A 14,689-nucleotide genomic window follows, 5' to 3' on the forward strand; every position below is an offset into this window, starting at 1 on the left:
GCGAGGGTGGAGAAGGTGAGGGGCGCAAGGATCCAGAAGATGTATACCAGGAACAGCATGGTGGGGGGGGTTTTCCAGTTCGTGGGTCGCTATTTTGTATAGCACGGTTTCCATGCTGAAGAGGTGTGGAAGTAAGTGAACGAAGAGAGGTGAGGTCACGCCATGTAAGGGCGTGAGGTCATACGACACAGGCGGTTACACAAGTGGCCACAACTGGTGCGAAGCCGAAGCCGAGCGGCTGTTTTCACGTGGCTAAGGTTCAAGGGCATGCACGTTGGGTATGAAAGGTTGGACCAAGTCAATAGATCTCTTTTTTTTGGATAACTGTATGATTGCCAGAGACAGCGTCGATGAGCCGCAGTCGGTACCATATCCGCGTGCATGTGCATCGAACTATAATAGTCGATGACATGATTGAAGACGTCCATCATTCTATACAAGCCCGAACCTTAAACTGAATCGTTTCCTCCATGCTGCGCTTCATATGCTGCAACCTTTTCCAGTATATGAAAACCTGCTTGTATAGCACACAAAGTAGTAAAGCACCTATACAAGTGCTATGCTTCGGACACCTTATCGTATGTCCTGCTGTGACTGTTACTCCCATTGTCCCTATCCTCTCCTTAGCAATTAACATCCACTCATGTGTCTCGACACCGACATTTCGCTATTATCCCTCACTGATTCGGTGCCGCTACAAAGCCACCAGCGGAATCAACACTGAACCACTCAATATCCCTAATCTTGCAATTCCGACGATAGTATGTGCGCTTCGCAGGCCTGGAAACCTCTTCGATATTCGGATACAAGGCTCGCACGCGCTTCGTCAGCGTCTCCAGCTCTCTGTCATCTTTGGCCGTAGTCGATTCGGCAAAGCTCTTCTTCTGGAACTTCTGTGTCCAGCTCAACCGAAAGCCTGAGCCGACCATCTCAACGTCGCGACCTGAGACGAGCTGCAAATGGATGCCCAGACCTTCACACACTGAAGGGAAGTAGAGCAGCGAGTTATACTGCGTGAAGAGTGTCGACGTCGGCACGTGGATGACGAGCTTGCGGTTGTAACCGCCATCCTGAAAGGTCTCGCTCAACTTGCGGAGAACGAGGAAGTTGGCCTCCAGGCCGCCCATTACGTGCTGTGGGTGGCTTTCCAGGACCTCAAGATCGTCGGTGAAGAACTTCGTTGCGCCTCGCTCGTGCGGTGGGAAGGCTGTGGCAGCTGCGTCCTTAACGGTAGACTTGCCCTTGCCCTTGCCAGCGCTGTTGATCCTCGCTTCTTCACCGTGCTTCATCTCGAACGCTTTCTGCTCTTCGAAATGCTGCAGAAGCATCCTCAGTAGCTTTTGGGAGTACGTCTCACCTTTCCAGAACTGAACTACAAAGTTCACCTTGCGGATCATATGGAAGCGACCCAGCTGCTCGAGACGAGAAAAGTAGGTTGGTGTATCAGCAACGGTGTCGAAGGTGTTCGTGCCATAGAAAACGGGCAGACTCTCAGCGCGGACCTTTCGCGAGACGCGCGTTATTGTGAGCGTCTTGCAGATGGCGTTGTGTTCAGCTTGGTTATCGTCGTGAAACCGAATAGCCTTACCGTGGTCGGCCTTGCCTTGTTGGGCCGGTCGGTGTGCATCGCAAAGATGAGGGGCGATTGGCTTGTCGCTCTGCAGCACGATCTTGTAGATTCGCTCCCGTAGTTCTTTTGGAAGGTCCAGGAACCTATCAAAAGACCGGCGGCAACCCTTTTCTGCAGGGAAGTCGGCATCATCGTTGTCGGCATCATCTTTGTCGGCATCATCTTTGTCGGCACCATCGTTGTCGGCATCACCGTTGTCGGCATCATCGTCGCCATCCCCATCTGCATCGTAACATTGGTGGAACAGATCCTCGCCCTGTGCTGGTGCGTATAGCGATAGCTCTAAGTTTCGATATACCGATGTCATTGGTTCCTCATAACCCATCATTCTCAAGACCATAGCCCTGTTGATGTCGTTTGGACTGTTCGATGCCGTAGCAGTTGAGAAATCCAATTCCTTGGGCCTACTAGCTGCGGGAGCGTTTGGAGTTGGAGATGAATACAGGTCGAGTGCGTCGTCCGCATCTTCCGTCAAGTCCAGCGCAAAAACTGAGTCTGCATCATCTCGAGTATTCGCAGCCATCCATTCATCCCAAGATTGCATCCCCGCGAAAATCTGGCTAGTGTCGTGCCTCTCGTTACAATTGAGGCAAACGAATTCCGGACTGACGTCTTCGCCGATGTCGAAGGGGTTCGGATCTGGGCAGCATTGAACAAGAGCTTCGGTAGACGGTACGCTGGGAGCCGTATCATGGGAACCTATGTCTTCAGTTCTGAATACATGACAATTGAGGCAGACAACTATCCCTCCACTCTTGGCCCTGGAGAGAAGCGGAGAGGAACAGCATGGTCCAGCCGGACGAAGGACTCCCAGGATCGGGCTCGTGCCCGGCGTCGGGATAGATCCAGGATGCTGGAGCGCGTTCGCTGCGCCTGGCTGCACCGATCCTTGAGGTTGTCGGTCTCGAGCGGCAGCGAAGACAAGATAGTCCTCATCCTCGGGAATGCGACTCACTCTACAATTAAGGCAGGTGATTGTAGAATCCCGCGCGAAGAGCATAGAATTGGGGCAGCAAGGACTGTTCGGATGCTGATTTGCCGGAAACGAGCAAGTATCCACGGTAAGGTGCGTTTCGGGATCTTGTCGTGCGCGGCTACCAGAAGGTGCTGAAGGCGGCTTCTGTAACGACTGCAAGAGCTGTTGTCGCTCATGGTAGTCCCGAGAGAGCGGGTCATGCAAAGCAGCGTTGTAGGGCCGTGATATATTGCCGTATGGTGAGAGACCACCAAGATACTGCAAGGGGCGTGTCGTGCGCGCAGTATCCGTGATCTGTCGGCCTCCGTGACCATAGCTAGCAATTGACGAGTCAGCTGTCGGGTCGAAGTATCCTTGAGATTCTGCTGTTTCAACCTGCTGCATAGGGGTCGTTTTGGGTGAGGTCGTCATAGCCGCCCACGGGGAGCCTGACAACTGCTGGTGCTGCGTAAGATGGGCTGACCATTTCGGAGGGGGTGGGAATCGGTTCGCGGCGAACGACGCGAAACTCCCGCTGACCAGGGCACGACCTGACGTCTCGAACGGCGAGATTGAGCTTGGAGGCGTGAGTGAAGACAGCGCGCCATTCCCCGGCTCCAATGACGGTTGGGAATCGCCGAAATCACCTTGGTACCGACGTAGCTCCAGGGGCTGCTCAAAGTTGTCCTGCGGAAGCGAGGAGTTGCCGTCGGTGTTAGAAGGACCATCTGTTTTGTTAGGCTGATCAAAGTAGTTCGTAGACTCGCTTGATTCTCCTACGTTGTACCACTCGGTGTAGTCGAAACTCTTGTCATTCACGGCACGGGTCTTCTCGCCAAGCCCACCAGTCGTCTCGCTCGAGGGAGCATCAGCACCAAATTGCTTGGGGTTGTCGGCCGCGTCGTCGGCTTTGGTCGTGGATTTGTCCTCTATTGCGCCTGCCATTTTGATGTTAGCATCCACGTCGCGATCAGAGCGCGGCGTAGTTGAAGCGAAAGTGGGATGTAACAGTGAGAGAGCGCAAGCGGGAAAGACGGCTTAAGTATGTTCTCTTCGAGTAGATCGTGGGTGAAGGTGAAGACGAAGGCAACACTGACTAAGGCAACACCGAGTGAATCAAACTTACCTCGCGCGCTAACGTCTTTTCTACTCATTACAATCTCGACACGCATCTTCTTGACGAAGCGTCCAGGTTCTTTCGAGGGAAAGAATTCGCGCTTTCCAAGCATGTTAGTCGAATTCGAGTTTTGTTATGCCCAGGGCTTCTCCTTAGCGTCAATATTGAAAGCCTTATGTACGGCGTCTGCTGTAGGAAGGGTGATATCTGCGCTTCAAAGGTATACTACCGTATGCAGAGATAGGTTCGGGGAGAGGCGCGAACTACGTTTGTAAGAGAGCTGCCCAAAAAATATATTTGGAGAACCGTGGTTCACCTCTCGCGACGGCCGCGTGTTGATGAGCTGCTCCTATTAAGTGGACCTACCCGGGGTTCAGATAGTGGGATGGTTCCGAGTTTCGGGTGGACAGTTGAGCTTATAGGAGCCAAAGACAAGGTCAGCTCGCGCGCGTCGAATGGATTATCAGAGGAGTGGAGGGTTGTTTATGATCCAGCAACACGTGTACAATAGGGCATGACCTGGCAATGGAGCTTTAATAAGCATTTCTTTTCGTTCGAGGAGTCCGGTAAACCAATTTACTTTGATATTGTCGTACGGTGAACTAATAGTGTAATGAAGCACTATACACACCTATTGTACACCACAGGAGCTTAATCAACCTTGCGATCTTGGGAAGTATATGGAAAGGCGGAAAGTACCAGGCTGGTAATATAGAACTCATAATATACATACCTAGCTGTTACAGAGCATTCAAAAGGCCGGGCCGCTTCCATCCATAGATCGGCGCCCAATGTCATCCTTGGATACGCTGCAACCACAACTCCTTCAAGCTGACTGTCGCCTAACTTTGATCCTCTTCGGGCCACTGCACACGTCTACCATCTCCTCTCTTCGTTGAAGTCTTTCCCCTTCCTCTCATGTTCAATTCTCGCATCGAATTCCCGCTGCGCCCTCTCCCTCTCCCTCCTCCGCTCGTCATCCGAGTCCACGAATGTGAAGCTGTCGCCCATAGTAGACCCCTCTTTCTGCTCCTGATGTGGCGGATGTCTCCTGTTCATCGACGATGGAGGTCCTTGCTGTGTCGATGCACCTCCACGGCGCAAGCGGTCCCAGGCTGACTCTCCGGGCTTCGACTGGCTCTGCACTTCATCCTGGAACATGCCTCCTGTGGGCGAGGTGTCGTCGTCTTCCCGGCGTATTGGCCTTCTCGGTGTCTGACTGTAAGGATTGGTAGGTTGCTGTCGCGGTTGAGTAGGTGGTGCAGAATCTGAGGAAAACGACGAGTCGCTCCAGGAGCTGTCCGAAGACATAGGCCACGGTTCGTTGCCCGCAGTGGGAGACATGTCATCGTCAGCTGGCGTGGACTTGTGAGCGCTCGACGGTGATTGTGGATGTGTATTTCCTGTCGCTCTGGCCTTAGCAGCAGCCTCCCATGCAGCTCTTCTCTCATCAGCACTGGTACGTGCCGTCCTATTGGTCACACGTGCCGTGTCCGATGAGATCGTGTTCTTCAAGTCTGCCGCAAACTGGGCCAGCTTCGGATCATTCGCCGTGGCCTGCGCGGCGACAGGCTGCGACAGAATCTGACCGACAAGCTTGCCGAGCTCTCCAGCAACAAACACATAGCAGAAGAGCCTCCAGCTGTGTCGCGCGTACTGTGCCATCGGGCCCTTAACGAAGAGAAATTTGTTGGGGTTGATGTCCTCAGGCTTTGGCTTGTATAGCGGGTATCGACATTGCTCCCACGTGTTGTACCATCTGTATACACCTGCTCCAGCACCAGCTGTAGTGAAGTACGACTTGGTCTGTTCGAGTTGGTACAGGTGGCCCGCCAGAGTTTGCGCTTCTTCGGCAGTCAACGGGCGGTGGAGCCTCATCTCGGCAAACTTGAGCGTTGATTCGGTCTTGAAACGTATAGTGCCGCTAGAGAAACCGAGGAGGGGCCCGAAGATAGGTAGTGGTTGTGGCAGGATGCTGGCATCGTACCGTTGGCCGGCAGGCGCGGTGGAGGTGTATGCGTCGTCGTCGGAGGGGTACGGATTATCGTTGAAGCTATCTGCGGGCGTCTCAATATCCTGTAACACCATCTTGAGCTAGTGCAGCTGCAGTTGAGCAGCTTTGTCGTGACAATGGGTGGGCTGGGAGCTTGTCGTGCTGAAGATAGCTCGAAGCTCAACGTGAGGTGGAATGACAACCGAGCTTAAGCGATGACGCAGATGAGTGACAAGGATGTAGATCTACCCATCGTGCCATCTTGGCATCATCAGTACATTACTCGTTCAGATCGTCAACGAACAATATGTTTTTGTACGATCTTCGCTTGCATGATATAATACCATGCTACGATGTCAGGCAATGGATAGCTCATCTTGGGTCAATACGGTGTACTCAGACTCTTGAAGCTCTTTGATCTGAGCGATATCATGCGAGATTGTACGCGGCATAAACCAAAATTGATACATGGAACGCTGTGCAAATTTAGATGGCCGTAGATTCCTTGAAGCGATACACATGAGGTTTGGGGAGCATGACATGACTCGATAGTGAGCAGACGATTTATTATTTACCCCGGAGATCCGTCGGGGCAGGGCAATGTTCATTGCCCAAAGTAACGCTACTTGTACAAGAATAGCAATCCAACGAAATAAAGCCCCCCATAAGGATTCCTATGCACAGTACGAATGGCAACGGAGGCAAAGAATGAGACCTATGCCAAAGAAAACGCTACGCTCGAGCTGTATTTGATGACTGTGGACCGTGAGATAACTCAGTGTACAATATGAAGACCGCGCCATGTGTCGGGCATGAGGAAAAATCGGAATCACGCTGTTCTGAAAAGCCAGAACCACAATAGGTCAGTCCTGTCCCTGCCCTGATCGATACGGTGAGCGCGGAGAATTTGGATGCAGCTCCCTTCCTCTACTGTCATGACCAGCCAAGATATGTTCGTATGAGGTTTCGACGAGGTTTCCAGCCAGAGTAAGATCCAGTAATGCGCGGATGGCGTGATATCTGCCGTCCAGGGGTCTATCGCAGAGAAGCAGCCTGCCGAAATTGCTGCGTCAGTAAAGTGTAGCCTAAATGAACTCAGAGGATAACGCAACGGCAGCCCGCGTGAGTCTCCTCGTCTCCATCTCTTGCTTTGCCGCCTTTGCCGGTCTTTGCGTCCTCCTCATCAACTATCTCCTGGGGCTTAACGGTCATGTGCACGACGTTGGGAGCTTCGGTCTGAAATCGGCAATCTTTTCGAAGTTAGCAACTGTAAACACAGCTCACGCAATACAGCCAGATCCGTGGTGACAAAGGCGAGGCGGAGATGGTGCCAATTGAGCATATTTCGCCTAGCAGCTACGCAAGCCACGCCAGGATGTGGTGAGAAGAATGCGAGATCTAGTGCTTACCTTTCAATGGCGATTTGTCATCTAGCATACGGCCGAAGTGTATCAGTCGTATTGAACTTGGTGAGGTCGGTCGCGGCTCCCATTCTATCAAGACCATGTTAGCCAACTCGCATCTGTGCCGTACGGCGTTTACCGCGGAGCGCAGGCTGCTGTATCCATAGCACTGTGCTCCGCGGTGCATGCAGTCGATAAAACTGACCTTCTCGCCAATCGCGCCATATTAACTCTTTGAGCGTGTAGACGCTGACGTTGTACGGATCCATGTCGTCGACGGTGACGTTACGTTTCTTAAGATATCTCTCGTCAATCTTGTAGGGGTGCCGTGCTCCGGTCGTGAGCAGCAGCATGATAACGACGACAGGGCCATTGGAGCTGTCTGGGTTCGCGGCAGGGGTGTCGGTCGAGGGGCCGATTGCTTCGGTCTCGCTGCGGTTGAAATCGACGGGTGGGGCGGGTTTCGAGGTGGACGCAGCTTGTACAGGTTCTATACTCTCTTGCGACAATGTTTCTTGTGTATGGGGTTTTGCAGTGTCTGTTGAAGGGGCAGTAGCCGTCTCGGTCGTGTGCGCGGTCGTGTTTGGTAGTGCAGTGGGCTCCGAAGCCGACGCTGGAAGTGACTTCATTTCTACGGGGTCGGTGGATGGTACGCCTTGTCCACTCGCCGGCCGTGAGCCTGACGAAGGGTGCGTGGCTGAAGGGGTATCGGAGGGAGAGGCCATGGCCGTAGGCCCGGAGCGAGCGATCGAGCGGCGACTGGGTTCGCAAGGGTTGTCGACGGTTGCAAAGGCCGCTGAGTGCTACCAGGACTCAGCAGAAGAATACGAATCGCGACTTTGTGCAGACGCTTCGCAGGTGGGCAAGCGTATGAAGGTATGGTGGCGGCGAGAGTGACGGGCGATGTTGAATGAGAGCGCCGGGAGGATCGTGCACTGGCAGCGAACGCCCAGCCCTAACGAGGCGTGCGTGACTAGTAGGGCCGTCTCTACCGACCCAGGCCTGCTTCTCCGCAATGCAGCTCTCCACACTCCCAAGAGCCACAAGAACCGCACCCAGCCCCGCTGCGCCCCGTTCGACGTCCGCTTGCGTCACACTTGCCTGCAATTGCCATTGATTCCATCATCAGACCATCGTTCGCCCAAGCAGCTGCACTATCTGGAGTGCCTCCTAGCGTTGCGCTGATTCAGGTTTTGGCTGCCCCTGCGTCCTGCTAATCAGGTCATTGGTGGAACCTGCAGCTGGTCACGCTAGCATTCACTCCATATCTCTGGGCTTAGGGCCTGGTACAATGCAGGAATACTTATGAGGGCTGTAAGCGCCGCAATTTCCCCAAACTTCTGTCACGTGTGATCAACGTTGTTTTGGAAGGAAAGGGAGATACCGTCTCGATTGCCTCTAGAAAGGATCACGCCGTGTGCAATCTTAGCCTCTGTCTGGGGCAGCTCGAACTATACCGTCGTGACCGCTGCCATCGAGAGCTGCGTGGGGCGATCGCCGGTGGAGGGCCGGCCACGAACTATCTGAGATGCTTTCAATAACACACGGGAATTGTCATACAGTACCTGTGGATAGATGCCATATGTATTCTCTAAATGGAGCAGGTGGGGGATTCTCCCAAGCGAGAAGCGCTGCATCTGTCTGACCAGAATGACAAATTCTATATCTTCCAATGAGATGTAAAGACGGGGAAGTCGGAACCATTGGCCTACAACAACATTCTCCAAAAGTTTATCGAGACCCCATCAACTCCCGTGCCTGGACACTGCAAAGGCTCCTACTGTCCCCTCGACTTCTTATCTACGGCACTTTACACTTTAGTGTACGTGTCTGACAAAGATGTTCCAAAAAGATAGTTAAAATGACTGGCCCAAAGAAACAAACCTCAATTTCCTGCAGGTCTGTACTCAAAGGGCCTCCTATGCCCTTTGCAGCAGCGACTAACTAAGAGTAGATTTAAACACATCCAACCGAGACGTCGGATAGGTTAAGGTCTCGCCATCTAAGGAATTCACATTTTGGAGCACAATGGTTCAAAAATAAATGAGCCGCTCCCTGACACACGTAAATGACGGGCTTCATGGATCGTCTGCGATTGGAGCCAGATTCAACGAACTTGTTGAAGGCCAAGAAAATGGCCGGCAGCTGGTCTTGCTGACTTAGTCGAACACTGGCTTGGACAAGCATTGGGCCCAACACCTGCCATCAGAAATACGTCCATAGCCTGATCGTGCTTATGAGCATCTAGGGATTGTCCAGTTCGCTTCTACGTCGTATGCTGGGCTGATAAACATAAAAGAGTGACTACTCGGGAAAAGGGTGTGAATCTGATTGAGCTGGTGAAGTAGATCGCAACTCCGAGAGGTGAATCCACGCCATACGGAGAGACCAGTGCAAGAACGCTCATTGCCAAAAGCCCTGTATACCTAACACTATGTCGAGCAGACGAACAGCACCTTCAGATGCGCTCTTGAGAATTCCGAGGCCTGGAATTCTGGCTCGATACGGATGCGGAAAATGATAGGTTGAGGGGGCCAGTACAGCCACTGGATCTGTTCGAAACCGCAAGGACGGAGTCGATATACAGTACGTCGGGTAACGTTGTCTTGTTCTACAGGGTGGTGAACCTAGACTGCTGGGACGGATAGACCTGTTTCATGGTTCCGATTGCCGCAACACCAACAGCGCAGAGTTTCTGGACGAGCTAGAACTATCCGAAAGGCTGTCACTACGAAGGAGCCGCTATCGAAAGGGACTTACCGTCGCTTTTGATAGCAAAGTCAGTATAATGCAACGCACACGATCGTGCAGCTTTCCAATCCTTTCAACTTCAGCCACACTTCACAGACACAACAGAGTCACGGAGACTATGGCCCTTGTGTATCATTATGCTTTTGTCACATCGACTTTGAAAGCAGGCGTCGATGCCCGGGATCATTGCCCGATTCTGAAGGTATGCCATGGTCTAGTTCAATACTTCGACATCCTTTTCAAACAGAATGCGGGGCCTCACGATAAAAGGATAAGAAAAGACGGCGAATCGAGGGTGTAAGAAAAATAAGCCACTGCCAGTCGATTTAGTAAGCTAACGTTGAAGGACAGCTTCAAAAGTTGACATCCTGGCTCACTATCTAGGAGCCGCGCATGGCTGGATCGCGCATGCAGCAGCAAGGTCGCAGCGAGACTGAGGAGCACGGCCAATTAGGGCAGGAGCACGTGTCTATTCACGGCCGTGAGAACATGTGGTGGGCCTGGTCATTCCAGCAACATGGAGTGGCAACACCAACAGTGTTGCAAGATGCTGCAAGCTCTCGAGACTATAGAGCCTGTTGACATTATCCCAAGAAACAAATAATGTCGGGAGCAGCGGGGTGAAGCAACTGATATGAGCTTCGCGTAATGCTGCTCCCTACCTCGTATTCGTAAGAGGCTAGGCGCACGTTGCTTCTGCCTGCCTCCGCCCTGTTCCACCGCTCAGCCTGCTCTCACTATAAACACTCGTTGATTATCTATTGAGAGGTCTCTGATATCCTACACTGGACGGGATTACTGCTCTATCGAGTCTCTCGGTTTCCCAGGCTCTTACGGACGGCAAATCAAAGCCAGGCCTTAAAGACTCTGGGGTGCGACTAAGCGACATGGCCACCAGCTTGGTGAGCGTTGTGTGGCCACCTCCAGTCTGCACAAGCCTCTATTCCCAGCTTGAGTATGTCGTCTTCCAAACCTGTTGCGCGCTTGCTCATGCGATGCAGCATCATATTCGTTCACGGCCTCAACCCAATTGGAGGCAATAGCAATGCTTTCTCTACGTGGACTCACAAGAACGGTACATGTTGGCCGAAGGATCTTCTTCCGAAGTCACTTCCATGGGCCAGAATTATAGTCTTTGGTTACAATTCCAACGTCGTGTTCAACGCCTCGAATGGAACTGTTCGTACGCACGCTATGGATTTGATTGACACAGTTGCGCGGCTGAGGCAGGACAAGGCGGAGAAAGAAAGACCAATCATCTTTGTCTGTCACTCGCTTGGTGGAATCGTAGTGAAGCAGGCTCTGATCCACGCAACGCTACGCTCGGAACTCTATGGAGCTATTGTCAGGAATACGATCGGCTTGATGTTCTTTGGCACACCTCAGGGTGGCGGGAATCGAGCTGCTGCCGCCGAGAAAGTCTCCAGCATCATGAGCGTATTCACTGGAGAACCACGAAATTCATTATTGTCCACGCTCAAAAAAGGCTCATTATATAACGAAGCGACCTCGGATGACTTCAATCCTCAGTTAGGAGCGTTCAAGGTAGTGAGCTTTTTCGAGGAGAAGAAGACGTCCTGGAAAGTGAAGAGATTTGCAATACTACCTCAAGTCATAAGTATGGTATGTCTAGAGCTGCCAAACTTCTGTTCTTGATGCATGCACTGACCATTGAAGATCGTTGTTGATCGACATTCGGCTAAACTTGGTAGCCCTGGAGAAGTTGTACTAGGAATGGATGCGGATCATAACAACATATGCAAATTTTCCGGCGACGAAGACGATCTCAGCAAACTCGAGAAGGTGATATACCATCTTAGTCGGATCGCTTCGACATTATCACTTCCGAAGCCAACGACCGGACATAGGACGAGTATGTATTGACGATGCCAAATCATGAGTGAGCTCTGATCCCGTGAAAGACCATACTATAGACCCCGATCTACCTCGAAAAATCATCGAACACTTCCAGTCGCTATCTTCGATGTCGGTCGAACAGCATTTGTACGAAGTCCAGACTGCCCAAGGAAACACGTTCCAGTGGATAAAAGACAATGTCGCTTTTCAGATTACAGAGAAGTCGACCATGCCTATTATATTTCATATAACCGGGAAGCCAGGCTCAGGAAAGACTGTCCTTTCAAAGTTGATGTATCGCATCCTGTCAGTTGCTCAAAACGACTGCTATATACTCTTCTTCGCTTTTAACGATCGCGATAGTGGTAGGCGGAGTCCGATTCACTTAATGGCCTCTCTTGTTGCACAGACCTTGGCGAGAATAGAGTTGCCCGGGGCTGTGCTCGACTCTATCATCGGGTCCGACGGCAAATTCAACACCAAGGTCTGGAACGAAAGGGAATTCAAGAAGACGCTTTTCCTTTTTGAGATCATTCTACAGGCATTGCCAGTCAGTAAGAAGTTTGTCATCTTGGTAGACGCGTTGGATGAGTGTGTTGCCAACGAAGAGCGTCGAAGCATGCTGCATACGTTCGGAAAGATAGCCTCCATGCATCAAGATCGCCTACCCCGTGTCAATTTCGTTTTCACCAGCCGGCCGTACTCAAATATCGACTTTGGCGTAACGAGAACATTTGTGCTCGACCTTAATTCGGAAGATTCCATGGATCATGATCTGGAAGCATACATAGTGGATAGTGTGGGGTTTCTGATCGCAGAACGCCCAGGATTAGCCAGGTATGAGGAGAAAATCCTTTCCAAGCTACGGGATCGCGCAGAGAAGATGTATCTCCTGATCGAATTGTTGCTTGACATGATCCGACGTCACCACGATTCATCACCAGGTTCGATTGAAGGCCTACTCAAGAAGTTACCTGAAAATTTGTCGGCGATCTACATGAAATTGTGGTCTGAAATCCCAGAAGAACACAAGGGCCGTGCAAAACTGATATTCTCCTGGGTGCTCTGCTCTTTCAGGCCTTTGACCGTGAAAGAACTTGGCCTTGGTCTGGCGAAATTCGACATTACTGAAGTCAAACAAGCCATATACAGAAGGACAAGCGCTTGGCAGGAGGATAATCCGCTCGATGAGACCAGCTGTCTGGACTACTATCTCCCCATGGACTTAGAGGGTGATTTGGCCAGACTATTTGGACCTCTCGTTCACATCGAAGGCGCATCGGAAACATTGAGCAACATCACAGATGGCTACTCTTCGTGTCGCGTTAAGCTTTGTCACCAGACAGTGAAGGATCACTTCATCAATGAGCCTGGCTTCATACATGCTGGAGAAACACATCTCCAGATGGCAAAGCTCTGTGCCCGAATTTATGACGGTACGATCGAGGGTGATCCAGATACTAAGTCTGGGTACGACATCGACGATATGACCATCGTTGGCGTTTCATGGTCGGAATCAAATCCGTACTCACACTTCTGGGAAAACCACAAAGAGGCGGCTCTTGACTTCGGAATAATAGAAGCACGTAAGATACGGCTGCGACGCAAGGTGGTGAAACGCTATGCTCAATCTCTTCGCCTCGGACGTCTACGAATTCGCGACTCGGATGAGGAAGATACAGGCTCGGATGACGAAGGCTCTACGCATCGCTTCTATTCCCTGCGCTATTGCAGCTCTGATGACGAATAAACGGGTATACATGGAGCACAATCGATTGATAGTAAGATCCAGCTCACACTACGAACTGCATCCACCAGTCGTTGTACTCATATAGCTCAGCTTTGGTGACCAAGCTCTTGCCTTGAAATTTGCCTCGACTCACCCATCTGCTGCTCAGACTCATCAACGAGTCAATGACTCCACAGGATTATGAGTTGCATTGGATACTTCGACCGCAATATGAGTATGACTTCTCAGCCTGGAAGTATAAATGGTCTGTCCTAGCAACACCTTCCTTCACAGACCTACCATCAACTTGCAAAAGCCTGAAGTGGGTTTTATCATAAATTCGGAGATCACCTATCATCTTCTCAATACCTTTCAATTCCACAGTCTGAGAACAATATGGCACCCCCAAATATACGAAGCAGATACGATTGGCCTCAAGAGCATGCCGGAAACGAGAAAGAAAGGGAAGAGGCTCTCCATCCCAAGGATATTAACGGGCCGTCAATAGCACGAATGAAAAAACAACGAGCCCTCGATGCAGCTCTCACAACAGAAGCAGAACCTCGAAAGGACAAATCGACAGAGGCAGGACCTTCAGAGGCAGGACCGTCAGAGGCATATTGGACAGACGCAGAACCACCAGAGGACGAAGCGACAGACGCACAACCAACAGAGGCAGGACCGCCAGACGCAGAACCATCGATTCAGAAGTGCGGGCCTTGCCAGCGTGGGAACTTGAATTGTGACGGGGGCAAGCCATGCAAAGCGTGTATGACTGCATGTGACGACCCCGAAAATAGAGGGTGGATGGATGTGGCAAAGCGATGCAGCTACAAGCCAGCCAATTCGGACGCCCAGTTCGAGAAATGTAAGGAGTGTTGGGCTTCTTGCAAGCCCTGTAACAAGAAACAGCCGTGTGCATATTGTGTGCACATGAATTTCGAGTGTGTTTACGAACAGAAGGCATAAGGATGGAGTTGCTATTTCTGCGATTGCTTCTGCTAGCGTGTTAGCTCTTTGACTCTGAGTTTGATTTCAGCGAAAGGTGCCTACTCAACTTAGGCGTGGGAAAGGTGTACGGAAGTTGACTTCTAAGGTAGATTTAATTAAAGCAATTGCTTGGCATCTTTTCTGTACAATGACGCTTGTCCAATGTTGCACCAATGGTTTGATTAACGACGCTCGGCCCAAATGTCACAGTGACTCGATACAGAAGTATACAGGGCATGCTGCAGGCCTACAGTGTCCACTTGC

At 51.4% G+C, this 14,689-nt stretch overlaps 4 protein-coding genes across 4 annotated transcripts; 1 reads left to right on the forward strand and 3 right to left on the reverse strand.

Moving 5' to 3' along the window:
• Positions 1-677: 677 nt before the first annotated feature.
• On the reverse strand, positions 678-3,814 carry N0V89_006213 (uncharacterized protein; the record flags this gene model as incomplete). Its single annotated transcript, XM_056214983.1, has 2 exons — positions 678-3,523; positions 3,712-3,814. The coding sequence occupies 2 exons, from the start codon at positions 3,812-3,814 to the stop codon at positions 678-680; spliced, it is 2,949 nt and encodes a 982-aa protein (XP_056072250.1).
• A 764-nt stretch (positions 3,815-4,578) lies between these two features.
• Positions 4,579-5,790, reverse strand: N0V89_006214 (uncharacterized protein; the record flags this gene model as incomplete). The annotated part of the gene is made up of 1 exon (XM_056214984.1): positions 4,579-5,790. One exon carries the CDS (start codon positions 5,788-5,790, stop codon positions 4,579-4,581), a length of 1,212 nt encoding a protein of 403 aa, XP_056072251.1.
• Positions 5,791-6,790: 1,000 nt separating this feature from the next.
• N0V89_006215 (uncharacterized protein) lies at positions 6,791-7,727 on the reverse strand (the record flags this gene model as incomplete). Its single annotated transcript, XM_056214985.1, has 3 exons — positions 6,791-6,924; positions 7,105-7,188; positions 7,304-7,727. 3 exons carry the CDS (start codon positions 7,725-7,727, stop codon positions 6,791-6,793), a joined length of 642 nt encoding a protein of 213 aa, XP_056072252.1.
• A 3,316-nt stretch (positions 7,728-11,043) lies between these two features.
• On the forward strand, positions 11,044-13,456 carry N0V89_006216 (uncharacterized protein; the record flags this gene model as incomplete). Its single annotated transcript, XM_056214986.1, has 3 exons — positions 11,044-11,472; positions 11,527-11,722; positions 11,784-13,456. The coding sequence occupies 3 exons, from the start codon at positions 11,044-11,046 to the stop codon at positions 13,454-13,456; spliced, it is 2,298 nt and encodes a 765-aa protein (XP_056072253.1).
• Positions 13,457-14,689: the final 1,233 nt, after the last annotated feature.

Source organism: Didymosphaeria variabile (assembly GCF_027946475.1).
Source record: "Didymosphaeria variabile strain IMI 356815 chromosome Unknown scaffold_4, whole genome shotgun sequence".
Classification (NCBI taxonomy): Eukaryota; Fungi; Ascomycota; class Dothideomycetes; order Pleosporales; family Didymosphaeriaceae; genus Didymosphaeria; species Didymosphaeria variabile.